Source organism: Dermochelys coriacea, chromosome 2, assembly GCF_009764565.3.
Source record: "Dermochelys coriacea isolate rDerCor1 chromosome 2, rDerCor1.pri.v4, whole genome shotgun sequence".
Taxonomy (NCBI): domain Eukaryota; kingdom Metazoa; phylum Chordata; order Testudines; family Dermochelyidae; genus Dermochelys; species Dermochelys coriacea.
This window is the reverse complement of record NC_050069.1, coordinates 148596116-148610288: the sequence shown is the minus strand read 5'-3', so window position 1 is coordinate 148610288 and position 14173 is coordinate 148596116. Positions and strand designations below refer to the sequence as shown.

Genomic DNA, 14173 nt, shown 5'->3' with positions numbered 1-14173 from the left:
GTGGCTACAACTGCCAGTAATCACCTTCACCTCTTGCTTTGCCATTCCCCCATCACCACAGGACTTTTGAAGAGAGATGTGCATGAATGACGTGTGCGTGAGGTTGATTAAAATGGGAAACGTTGCACTAAGACAATCCCATTCTCTCAACTGCTGAAGCTTGGCCCACTGGCACAAAGGCTGCTACAACTGGAGGGTTCTTTAGCTGCAGTAGATAGCATGATTTCTGTAGTGCCCCGTTGTGCCTTTCACCTTCCACAATGCGTTGCTGCTCTGCTTTTCAAGCTGTTGGACCAATATCAGTCTTTTCCTCCTTGGCTACCAGAACAGTCTTTGTATGATTGGGAGGGCAATCCTTAAATCACCATCAGTTTTCATACTTCTGGTTACCCTCACCAGCTTTAGCCTGCCTGCTGAGGCAGTTTACCAGGGCATGGCCACTGTTGCATACTTACAGCTACTTGGAGCTACAGGTGAGAGCTGAGTGTACAGTGAGGACCAAAGAGGAAAAGAACCACACAATATCCCTTCTCTGTATATACATGCCCAATAACACACTCAAGGCCTACCTCCTATGGCACATTAGGCCAAAATTATGTATCTGGACCTTGTAATTGTGTGGCAGTATCCATCCCAAGACTACTCCCCTACTCTTTCAAGCCTAGTGTACTTCAATCAATGTAATGTCCTTTATGGAGTTTAATTTGATATTAAATTCAATTTATTTTATTCTGACTCAAATCTTGCAAAAAGAAAAGGAGTACTTGTGGCACCTTAGAGACTAATAAATTTATTTGAGCATAAGCTTTCGTGAGCTACAGCTCATTTCAACGGATGCATTCAGTGGAAAATACAGTGGGGAGTTTATATACATACACAGAGAACATGAACCAATGGGTTTTATCATACACACTGTAAGGAGAGTGATCCCTTAAGATGAGCTATTACCGGCGGGGGGGAAGGAAAATCTTTTGTGGTGATAATCAAGGTGGGCCATTTCCAGTAGTTAACAAGAACGTCCATCTCCGCACTGTATTTTCCACTGAATGCATCTGATGAAGTGAGCTGTAGCTCACGAAAGCTTATGCTCAAATAAATTTGTTAGTCTCTAAGGTGCCACAAGTACTCCTTTTCTTTTTGCGAATACAGACTAACACGGCTGCTACTCTGAAACCTGTCAAATTTTGCAGTGTCCTTCAGATATTAGTATTGCATGTATAACTGCATTGCAACTGTTGGGGAGTAGTTGTAGATTTTGACAGCAGTAGAGAAAGGAGCCATTTATGTCAGTTGAGGGTTGCATTTACTCTTTATCTCTCTGTTTTGGGGAAAGGCAGAAGTGAATTTAAATTTGACAGTATATGTTTACCCCAATACCCTATCCAATATCTGCCTCTAAATTGTTATCAATCGATATATTAGCTTGATATTTCTGCTACAATGAAATCTGTGGTGTGAATGGGGCAGAGTTATGATTGTTTATCATTTATGTAACCTTATTTGTGATTATTTTTTATAATCTGTAATGTTTTTACCTCATTTTCTGCTCTAAGAATTATTCTTCATTTCATTAATCATTTCCTTAACTCTTTTATTGGTTTCTTTTGCCTTAAGTGCCCTCAATTTTTGGATCTTAGGGAGCATTCACTCAGCTAAAGAGTTGGTGACCCTTTGCTTTTGTAACACCTCTTTTATATTCTCAGAGATTTCTTCACTTGTGTTCAAATTATTTCTCAACATTTACAGTAGTTTATATAATGGACAGTAATCAGGTTTCTTTTTCCTGGAAGATAGCCATAACAATTTTGGACTTGCTTTTGATAAGTGTCAGGCTAATAGGTTAATGTCACTTATATTACACATCATACATTATATTTTTTCTAACCATTTATATCTAATTTAGGACTCTAGCAACAGGCATTCCTGAGTATGGCTTTTTAATAAACCCCAAGAAGACCGTGATGAATTTTCCTGTTGATGAGGATATCCCAGGATGTTCCGAATTTAAACAGTTACCATATTGTGGTGTGATCCCATGGTGTGGGTTGTTACTAGATATACAGACACTTGAGGTTTACTGTGACTACTCCAGGTAAATACAGACACTGGTTAAACTTCCTAGTATAAATTAATATGTACTGAGATGCACAAGAATATTGGTTTTGCTAATGATATAGATGAGTCCACTACAAAATAAGCATGATCAGCTCTGCCTCCCATACAATGAATGAGAACATTCTCTTGTGCAATAAGAGGCCTTCGTCATCACTCCATTCTAGTTTAACATTTCAGATCCAACCCAGGTCAATGGTGGTTTCCAAGAAATGCATCTGATGGTCTGTAGTTCAGTTTCAAGTGGACAGATGTCTATAACACCACAACCTCATAACCTCAGGTGATATTACTGGATATCTTGCTGACATTCTGAATGGAAGAACTAAGGATTGAATGGGCTATGGAATTTGATTAATTTCCTGTGGATTATTGGGGACTAAACATGCTGCACTCCAGTAATATTCCCTTAGCGGGGCAGTCATATTGATTAAACTGTATTGTGGAAAATTATAATGGTACCTCCCATGTGTGTACCTGATCTCTGGATAAACTTTGTTTTCTAAGCTTGTCAGTGAGGCACTTTTCAGCACCAAAAATCATATGAAAAAGATTATGGTTCTGTTTCTACTCTCCCTTTTTTGTGGGGGTGTATGTACACACACAGTGTGTGTATATATTTTTTTGTTCATGGTTGGCACTCTTAATTTTTTTTCTTTAAGAAGAGAATATACACCCATGGAAACTGTATCTGGTGAAAAAGGAAGTAATCACAAGATGTGAACCAGTGTTTTAACAGTAGGGATGGAGAAAGAATGGTGGACTTGAGAAATATTTATAGATGGCAAAGTGAAAGGTTCGAGAGCCTAGTTTCAAGGAGAGAAAATGGAGGGTAATCAAAGATAACTTCAAGGTTGCTACCTAGAGGATAGTGGAATTGTCATCTGTGATGGAGAGAGAATTGCTTAAATGGCCTAGGAAGAGAACTTTAAAATAGGAGTGATGCATGTGTGTTATCAGTGCTCTATATCTGCATGCAAATAAATATGGTGCCAGTAGATGGCACTCAAGAAGATGAAAAATTATTTCTGGATTTTGTAGGATCAGCAGAGTTTGTTGATGGGCTCAGCAAATGGCTTCTTCCGTGCAGCTCTTTACATGGTGCTCTTAACACAATGCAATCAAATAAACTCTTGACACTATGGACCCACGTACTGTGGGAGTATTGTGGTGGGGGAAGGAATGGGGATGGAGGAACTTATAGAAGTTTGGAATGCCTCTTGAGAACGTCTTTTGATTTAGATGGGTTTCACTTTGGTTGCTAATCTTTTATTTTTAAGGGCCATCAGGGACCACTATAATCATCTAGTCTGACTTCCTACCTAACATAGGCATGGAATTTCACCGAGTAATTACTGCAGCAAGTTCAAAGTTGGTTGAGACAAAGTCTATCTTTTAGAAAGACATCCATTTTTGATTTAAATATTTCAATCAATGGAGAATTATCCCGTTCCAATGGTTAATTACCCTCACTCACTGTTTTGTTTTGTTTTTTAAATGCACCTTATTTCTAGCGTGAATTTGTTTGTTTCATCTTTCACCATTGGACCTGTTGTGCTTTTGTCTGCTAGATTAAAGCGGCTTCTCCTGTCAGAAATCTTATCCTCATGTAGGTACTGTAGACAATGATCAAGTAACCTCTTAACCTTCTTTTTGAAAACCTATGTAGATGGAGCTTTTAAAGTCTCTTGCTGTAAGGCAACTTTCCAGATCTTGAATTCAAGATCGTTCAAGCTATTGTCTAAACCCTCTCCAATTTTTCAATACCTTTTTAAGTATGGACACTTGAACTGGTCACAAAATTCCAGTAATAGTTTCACTGGACTAACGCTATATACAGAGATAAAATAACCTCCCTCTTTCTACTTGATATTCCCTTCCTTATACATGGGAGTACACATTGTAGTATGGCCTACATTCTTTGTTCCTAGATGTATATCCTAGGTCATATTAAAATGCATGGTCGGTATAAATGACCTGTTGTCCTTTTTATTTGCCACTGATTCTTGTGTCATCAGCAAACAATTAACTAGAAAAAATGTAAATTCAGTGCTTATAAGGATAGTGAATATTACTGCCCCAAAACAGATCCCTGCAGGACCCATTGCAAACATCTCCTTGGATGATCATTTCCCATTTACTTTTTGACACCTCTGACCATTCCTTTAATAATAGTAAATAATACAATCTGTATAGAATAAAAAGGGTAGAGCTAGTCAGAGTGCAAGAAATGGCTTCAGGAGGGGCTGCTGAAAGTCCTGAGGATAAAAATAACCTATACTGGACATGGAAATGGGGGCGGGGGAGTGTTGTGAACACAAATATTAAGGATAATTTAAAGAAGAAAGTATGGGGAGCAAAAAGGGAAAATGAGTCGTCATAGCAAATCCCAAAGGGATGTATCCTCTTTGCAGCTCAAGCTCTACCTGGATAGATCTCCAAAGAGGTAAGGGGAAGGGCAGTTATAAGTATATCAGAGGAAAAAATACTAGTAGCAATAGGAAGATAGTACATCTATTTTAATCTTTTTCTACCATTTATGGAGTTAATTTACAGAAATAATCATGTTAAAACTGTATTGTTTTTCCTCTTGTCTTTGTAGTTATGCCTGTACTTCTATCAGGTCAAGTCTCTCCTTCAATTCAAGCAGCACAGCAGGGAAAAACATGAAATACAAACTTGTCACAGTCTTGAAGCTGAAATGTCATAGTTTATTTCTCAATTTACAGGTGAAAATTGAAATACTTTAATCTTTTTTTATTTAGTGTTTCCAAAGTAATTTTAAATGTCTTTAGTTCTGACACTTAATCTGATTGTACAAAATGCTGAGCATATCCTGGAGGTGCTGAAGTTAATGAAAATTGAGGACGCTCAGCACTTTGCAGAATCAGACCCTTGCAGAATTGTGTGAATATGTGATTATAGGAATTTTTCAAGGGTGGTATAAAACCTTATTTCTCTGTGGTCCAATCTCAGGCTGTTGGATTTGAACATAATATACATTTTCAGGAGCACTCTAATATACATTTGTGTAGATTTATCCTTTTTTTTTTTTGTATCTTTTATTCTAGATCAACAGTCTTAGAACAGTTTTCATGAACATTTATAAGATATTTTTGCTGCAGGCCTACAGGTATGTCAATGTCTTCTTCAATAACTCAGAAAATTTCAGTACTGTTATATGCCATGTGAAGGAGCTGTGGATTAGAGAAAAGTAATGCCATAAAAGTTTGCCCTGATAGTTTTTGTATCAAGTTGTAGCATTCTTTCTACAGGTATTAAAATATATCAGCCCATGTAATGTTGTACGATTCAGGATGTGCCAGTATATGAAGTGTGTGTTTAGGTTAACCTGCATTTTAATAAGTTGATCAGGAAGCGGGGTTTTTTTTAAATATTTTAAAGCATCCACAAGTGACATAAGGAAGAAGGAATCTGGGATAAAATACTGTTTTGCTCCATTAGGAGGACCAGAAAACATAATTCATTAACCAGATTGTACTGAGAACTGTATGTCTGGTGCAAAACTGTCAGGACTTAGACCTGTATTCTTCTGGTCCTGATTAAGGTATAATTCTCCCAAGTTAACTGCAGTTCCTTAACTGCTGATAATTTTTAATGATTTTACAGCTGAACAAGTGTAGCTGTTCTCAGTGAACAGTTGTTGATCATCAGATAAAGTTTATATTCTGGTCAAGGACAAATGGAAATGATCAGAAGTTGACAACCAGCTAAAAACAGAGACATTTTAATCTTTGTGCGTCACATGCTGATCATCTGCATTGGATGTGGGGGACAACAAAGTAGAACACAAAGGGATGGAAAAGTCCAAAACCATAGGAATGGGGACCAGTAATATGAAGTGTGTGTTTAGGTTAACCTGCATTTTAATAAGTTGATCAGGACGCAGGGTTTTTTTAAAATATTTTAAAGCATCCACAAGTGACATAAGGAAGAAGGAATCTGATAAAATACTGTTTTGCTCCATTAGGAGGACCAGAAAACATAATTCATTAACCAGATTGTACTGAGAACTGTGTGTCTGGTGCAAAACTGTCAGGACTTTGACCTGTATTCTTCTGGTCCTGATTAAGATATAATTCACCCAAGTTAACTGCAGTTTCTTAACTGCTGATAATTTTTAATGATTTTACAGCTGAACAAGCGTAGCTGTTCTCAGTGAACATTTGTTGATCATCAGATAAAGTTTATATTTTGGTCAAGGATGAATAGAAATGACTGAAAGTTGACAACCAGCTAAAAAAAGAGACATTTTAATCTTTTTGCTTCACATGCTGCTCATCTGCATTGGATGTGGGGGAGAGCAAAGGGATGGAAAAGTCCAAAACCATAGGAATGGAGGGCAGGGTAAAAACCAACTAGCTTGCTACCCATAAGATTGTAGGAGCCTCTCCATGCAAACCACGCGTGATGGGGCATGATGATGTTGTCCTATAATTCAGATGAGCTAATTTTGCGAAATTCTCTTGTCAATCTGTATTCTGTCCACTCGACCATTCCCTTGCTGGTGAGGGGAGCTGGAAGTAATATTCTTGCAATTGTACTGTATTCCCCAAACTTGCAATTCAGAGCTGATAAACTGTGGCTTGTTGTCAATGACTATTTCTTCTTGAATGCCAAAAAGATGTCTTTTCTTAACTTTTCTTTGACTTTTTGACTTGTGGGTCTAATTCTAATGACAGGTTTCAGAGTAGCAGCCGTGTTAGTCTGTATCCTCAAAAAGAAAAAGGAGTACTTGTGGCACCTTAGAGACTAACAAATTTATTTGAGCATAAATTTTTGTGAGCTACAGCTCACTTCATCGGATGCATTCAGGGGACTAATTCTAATGAGTAGATTTTTCTACAAATTTAGAAAAATATTCAGTGGTTATCATATAGATAGGCCTCCCCTGTATACACTGATCTAGTGCTTTTCTTTTCTTTTCTTTTCTTTTCTTTTCTTTTCTTTTCTTTTCTTTTCTTTTCTTTTCTTTTCCAAGGGCTATCATTAGGGCCCTACCAAATTCACGGCTGTGAAAAATGCATCACAGACTGTGAAACCTGATCTCCCCTATGATATCTGGCTGTAGGGGAGGGGCAGGGCTGGGTGCACCTCAGCCGGAGGCTCTTGCTGTGTGTCGTGCTCCAGTGGCTAGTCCCGGCTGGGCCGGGGAGGTATTAGACTTCCTCTTCCCCTGCATAGGCCACTCCCAGAGCTGGGTCAGAGCCACTTCCGGGAACCTCCCCCGTAAGGCTGGCCCTGCCCACCCCCCTTCCCCAGAAGTGATGACCACTCGTATCCTGTGACCCTCACTGCTACTCACTAAATGGTGGAAGCAAGCATAAATGTCAGTGTAGTGGGCCAACAAACTCACCTAAAATGCAGGGTAAATCATGCAAGTCTGGTGTCAGAAAGACAACTAAAAGAACCGTTGGTGGCACTGGCTTTAGAGCAGGGTGCTGCCCAGCTCTGAAGGCAGTGCCCCTGCCAGCAGCAGCGCAGAAGCAAGGGTGGAAATCCCATGACCCCCCCCCCACAATAGCTTTGCTATTCCCCATGACTCCCTTTTGGGTCGGGACCCCCACAGTTACAATATTATGAACTTTCAGATGTAAACATTACACTGACTATTTTTAAAATCCTATGACACTGAAATTGACCAAAATGGACCCTGAATTTGGTAGGGCCCTAACTGTCATGTAATGCTGTGGCTGAACGGTTCTTTTAGTTGTCTTTCTGACACCAGACTTGCATGATTTACCCTGCATTTTAGGTGAGTTTGTTGGCCCACTACACTGACATTTATGCTTGCTTCCACCATTTAGTGAGGCCCTGGTGTCCCTCATGTAACCATTCCAATATGTCATCCTACAAGGTCTGTGGGCTAGATCCACAAAAGACTTAGACACTTGACTACTAATAATTATTAATAATGATAATTGCCACTTTAGATGTCAAAGTCCTACCTTTATGCACCACTGCAATCCTCAAAATCCTCACTCAGCTGTCACCAACTTTGTAGGTACCTATGTTTCTCCCAGTGAGCATGTGCATAGCCACCTTAGACTAGGTGCTGGGGTGCCTACCTCATGCTAAGCCAAAATGGTATCCTCAAACTAGGTGCTCCCCCAACTTGTCTTGTCTGTGTGGGCATGCTCAGAGCATGCATAACCCCACTCAAAACAGGAGGTGCTCCTGTTATAACCTTTTGTCCAGTGTCTCAAGAACTCCCGCATGATGTGGGAGACCCAGGTTCATTTCCCCCCACCCTTCTTAATGTTGAAAAGGAATTTGAACTTAGGGTCTTCCCTCTCCCAGGAGAATGCCCTGGGCTATGGGCTATTCCAGGGCAGGTTTCTCTCAATGTCTACTGTTGAAATTGTTCCACTTTTTATAAATAGTAACTATGCATTGTAGCAGTGGGACTAAAACATGGGTCTCATATTCCAGGTGAGTGCCCTAACTGCTGGGCTGTAGAGTTAGTCTCTCTTTTATTGGCCCAAAGATTATTTAATAACCCACAGTGCAGTAGCTAGGGCATTTCCCTGGTAAGTAGGAGATCCACATTCAAATCCCTTTCCCACCTCAGGCAAAAGGGGGAATTGAATCTGGGGCTCCCATATCCCAGGTCAATGCTGTAAACACTGGGCTAAAAGTTATATGGGAGCAATGGTGATACCAGCACCTCCTCCAAAAAAACAGCTTAGGCACCTAAATCCAGGAGAGGGTTTATGGCTATGAATCCTAAGCAGAGATAGGTACCTCCCTCTGGCCTAGATGTAGGCACCTAAGTCCCTAAATAGTTCTGTCAGCAGGGGCAATACCAGTCTCTTCCTGGTGGAGGGGCTGAGGTGGGCTAAGAAAAGTAGCCAGGGGAGGGAGGCTGCGTCCCTTTGCTCTCTGGTAAATTCTGGTCCCACCCTTAGCCAACAGGCCCCGCCTCCTTCCCATTGCCCTGGCCATCTCCTGGTTCCTTAGGTAGGTGCTGGCCCCCACTTGCCACAAGGCTCTGCTTCTTCCTGACCCTGGCCCCACTCCTCAGGTAGGTGCTGGCCCCACCTCTTCCTCTTCCCATCCTTGAGGCCCTGTCCCCTGGCCAGATCGGAGGCCAGAAGCCAGAGCTGGACAGTGCAGGGTGGCTGCTGCGCTGGCTGGTGCCATGGTGCAGGTGGCCAAGTGCTCCCCTGTCTCCTCCTGCTGCTGGTGCCTGGGGCCATCGGGCTGCAGCTTCTCTTCAGCTCCCTGCCACCCTTTGACTACTTGAAGCCAGTAAGAGCTACCTGGGGGGGTGCTTTTCTGGGGCCAGCAGAGCCCTTGGGGAGCAGCGACCATGGGAAGTGGGGCATGGGAGCCTGGGCTGGAGCAGGTCAGTCAAAGCCACTGTGGGAACCCCAGACCCTTCATCTGCCCTGGGCGGCATGCCCCAGCGGGCAGGGACACAGGCTTGGGACTCCTTTTGGGCCCCCCCAGCCCCTGCCCAGGCTTCCTCTGCCCTGTTGCTGGTGGCGGCACTGCCTTCAGAGCTGGGCACCTAGCCAGCAGCCGCCACTCTCCAGCCACCCAACTCTGAAGGCAGCGCCACTGCCAGCAGCAGTGGAGAAGTAAGGGTGGCAATGCCATACCATCCCACCCTAACTTGTGCATAAAGTTTGATCTTTGCACTGGGAGGACTGGCTATGGGGTGGGGAGGTGCTAAGGGAAAATTTGGGGAGGCTATAATTGTAACAAGCCCTGCACTGTCCCATCTCTCATCCTGACATTGATCCCAGGCAAAATAATGGACTCAATTAACAAAGAATTAAAGAAGGGAAATACAATTAATGGCAATCACCATGGGTTTATGGAAAACAGATCTTGTCCAACTTCTTTGTCCATGTCAAGTGGTACCAAGCCAAACGCCTTACCAGAAGTGTATTGCATCAACACTATTACCTTGATCAACCCAACTTGTAATCTCATTTAAAAAAAAAAAAAAAAAAAAAACTAGAGCGATACAAAATGAACATGGCACACATTAAATGAATTCAAACTGGCGGGTCTCAAAATGTAATTGTAAATGGGGAATCATCAAATGGAAATATTTCTACTGTGATCCTGCAGGGATCAGTTTTTTAACTATGCTTTTAACATTTTTAGTAATGACCTGGGGAAAAAAAATCATCACTAATAACATTTGGAGAGTGGTAACTGAAAAAGATTTGTGGGTCATGGTGGATTATCAGGTCCCAATGCAACACTGTGGCCAAAAGGGTTAGTGTGCTCCTTGGATATAGAAATGGGGAAATATTGAGTAGGAATATTGTATAGCTCTACATAATAAAGAGGATAGGTTACTGATACAGAGTGACATTCCTAGGTGGAATCAAACAATTGTGCATTTTAATACAACTGAATATAAACTTATACCTATAAGAACAAAGAATGTAGGCCAAACTTTCAGGCTGAGGGACTCTATCCTGCTGTAGCAGATGCTGCACTGGGACCACCTGAAAGCTGCCAGAACAGCTGTTGCTGGGAATGGAGGAGAAGAGATTTGGCCTGAGTTTCCCCCACCACCATCCTTTAAGGAGCACCATGTGGGGCAAGAACTGGGCAACCTCTTCTTCTTTTCCCCGACGCTGTAAATGTATGTCTGTTTTCTCCTCTCTTCCCCCCATTGTGACCCACAGACCCAGCATCTGATGCCAACAGTTCATTCTTCCCCTTCTCCCAAGGAACTAAATGGGGCTCAAGTTTCCCGGCCCCTTTCCAATGTTTTTAATTTTTTTAAGATGATCACTTGGGATTTTAAAAGTTTAATAGACTCTTTTATTATTAGGTTCCATGCATGTGTTCTCCAGCTTCCCTTTAACCAGCAAGTTAGAAAAAACCCTTGCTTCTTCCTGAGGATCATTTCTGATACTGCATCATGCTGCTATTCTATTTTGAAAACCAAAAACACAGGTACGGCATGTTAAGTGGTTATGAATATCATAAAATAAAGAAGAATTTTAAAGTTTTTAAAATAGACACATACGGGGTTCAGAAGTGCAATCCAGACCTGTGAGGGGTTGCCACTTGTCTGCAATGCTTTGCTGTTGTAGCTTACAACCAGCCTACCAGGGTGTAGGTCACACCCTGAGTGTCTGTATGCTAGACAGTCCTTGTTCAGCTGTTCTGACCTCAGTAGCCTGTCTACAGCACCACTCTGGCTTCTACCAGCCTTGGTTGCAACCAGCAAGATGAGCCAAACTCGCTCTTAGTTTGTTTACCGAATATGTAAAAATGGACCATTGTCTTTTCCTGAAGATTGGGCTGCTCAGAGAATCAAATGTACATTCCTGTGTCTAATGTTTATCAACAGGTTTGTTTATTAACTCCCTGATTTGCCTGGCCTGAACACGTTTTAGTTATTCTTTCAGAATATGTTCATAACTCTTAATACCACCACAGACATACATCACACAAGATTACTAATGATCTGTGAGTTGTTGATCTTCAGGCAATCCCTCACAAGGCATATTTTACACAAAGATTATTACAGTAGTGTTTACAATGTGAATACAGGATGCTTAGTGTCACCACACCTCCCTTACAAAGCTGCAGGAGGGTTAGCCACTGGTTGACCCATTGGCAGCAGGTTAGAACCACTGTTCTCCAACCCCTCAATATGTTTAATTACATCCAAAATGACCATCCTAAATCTATAGATTAAGGGGCATCTTTCCCCCTCCTTAGCATCCATACTTTCCCCAGCAGTTGCTTCACACCCTCTAGGTCACCCAGCCCAGAGTTCTGTCATCCCTGAAGGTGTTTACTCAGCTCTCTTGCTGTTCCGAGTCTGCCCTGCTCTCAGTGGAATTCTGGCCCACAGTTATTTACCTAGCTGTGCCAGAGTCCCACTGCTCCTAGCAAATCATGGACCACAACATCATCTAGCTGTGCCTCAGTTTCCTTTACCCAAAACAGTAAAAAGTTGTCACCCATTAGGACACGAAAACAGGTCTCATCCCCCTCAAAGTCTGCCTGCGCCCAGCTGAGTTCTGATCCACCACCATCTCTCTGCACTCAGCAGTTTCTGAGCCATTGCACTGTCTAGCCTGGCCTCAGTTTCTCTGCTTTCAGTGGAGCTCTGGACCACAGCATTCCTAGCTGTGTCAGAGTCTTTAGCACATCAGCAGATCTTCGGCTACAGCTCCTTTTCAGCTGTATTGCAGACACATTCAGCGCTAACTCCATTTCCCTGGTGAGGGTTTACTGCTTCAACCACTGAGTCTGGCTATCGTGGGCTTGTATCTGAGCCCTCAGGTTCAACCTGGTTACCTCAATACAGCATTACAAACAACACATCAAGAAAAAATACTTCCCACAGTCAGAATCCTGGAATAACTTTTAGAGCCCATAATGTCAAAGGCTACAGGCAGAGTGATAGGGTCCATCATATCCACATCTGGTTGTCTGCTAGCTTCCTATCAGGTACACCATTATGTCCTGCCTCCTGGGTTCCATGAGCATGACTTGTCCCTCCTCTTCTGTCTGAGCTGCCTGTTTGTCCTTGTCAGCAAGCTTCTGTTGCTCCAGCTCTGTTTCCTGACTCAGACACCTGATCTCCAGATCTATCCGTCTCTCTTCCACTAACAGCCTTTTCCATTCCAATCTCCACAGCTCTGTACCTTTCGCTATTGAAACTGCTTCTGTTGGATCATCTGGGGAACCATCTGCTTGGTCTTCTGCATGTCCTGTAAGAGAAAAAGGGACCCTTATCTAGCTCCCAGTTTCCAGCAAGTGCCCCATTCTGTCTCCTGGTTCATGAGTGCAGCATGGCTACTCGCTCCATTTGCTTCTGAATCTGATCAGCTGCTACAAAACCTCACTGTGCAAACAGCTCTTTTAACTATTTTTTGGTGAGCTCAGCATCTGCTTCTTTGCCCATCCTGCCTTTTCTGCTGCTTAATCATATTTATGCCTTTCTTTGACTGCTCCCAGCCTTTTCACTTGAAAATCACTTAAAACTATTTCACTAGTGCTTAAAGTGTAAACCTCAGTTATATTAGTAAGCTGTGTGTAAATCCTGCATAACTGTGGCACTGTGTCAGGGTTCGGGTAGTGCCTGCCTGCATACCACAAAAATAGAGTGCGTGCTTTTTGCTGACTATGGTTGTCCTAGGCAGAGAGCCACAGTAGCAAGGCATTGTAAGGTACTCAGGGTCATGGGGTAAGAGGTGACACAACTCTTCTCTGGTCTGGATCGCACCCCAGAATGTTACAACACCTCAGTAGCACAATAGCTGCAGTCACTGTTATGCTCATCTGTTGCACTGACAGTGACTCATTCTCCAATATCAGGGTAACTAGTATGAATGATCAAGCAGCATGTTCTATCAGGCACAAAATGTTTACCTATATAACGTATGTAGAGAGGAGGCATTTCCCTGTTGTTGTGGATAAAATAATAGAGATGTCACAGTTCACATTTAATAAACCCTGACAGCATTGACAACTGCAGCTTTGGGACTGATCAGAGACAATTGATATACATTGAGGTCCCTTTCCTTTAGCCAATAAAACCACTGGGGATGGAACTAATTAACAGATTTTACTTTTAAATTCTCAGAAAATAAATTCAATAAGTGTTGGTGTAATGCAGTCCCTGGGGTGCAGCCTGGGACTGTGAGACTGCTGTGCCCCCTCAACTCTCTCCAGCCTCAGCCGTCTCTCACAATGCTTTGCTAATGACCAGCAACAAACCCCTGCAGGCACTGTTTTCACTCAGCATAACAGTATGTGGAGGCCCCCACCTAGCTAGATTGCATGAATGCTCCCAGAGTCACTCATGTATCACCCAGAGAAAGGCACCAGCCAGATCCCCCCCAGATCCCAGCACTGTATCTCAGGAATATGCTGTTTTGCATTACTCAAGACGAGCGGTACAGATTTATTAATTGGTTCACCACTTCATCTATAGAAAGTGAATAGACACTAGCCTTTGTAAACCTGAGCAGATTACCAAACACTTCAGGCAAACTCTTTGGTAAAGATAAACAGTTAAATAAATTTATTGACTACAAAAGATAGATTT

The 14173-nt window shown here is 42.2% G+C and overlaps 1 protein-coding gene across 8 annotated transcripts in view; it reads left to right on the top strand.

Annotated features, from left to right (window-relative positions):
- The window catches only part of TERT (telomerase reverse transcriptase), a 130674-nt gene that overhangs the window by 71413 nt on the left and 45088 nt on the right, over positions 1-14173 (top strand). For 7 of the 8 annotated variants that reach the window (XM_043508498.1, XM_043508499.1, XM_038391850.2 and 4 more), the window contains 4 exons: positions 1904-2092; positions 4715-4841; positions 5184-5245; positions 10934-11058. In XM_043508498.1, coding sequence (XP_043364433.1) covers positions 1904-2092; positions 4715-4841; positions 5184-5245; positions 10934-11058 — 503 coding nt within the window. The remainder of the gene's footprint in view (positions 1-1903; positions 2093-4714; positions 4842-5183; positions 5246-10933; positions 11059-14173) is intronic. The other variant, XM_043508496.1, reaches the window with a different exon arrangement.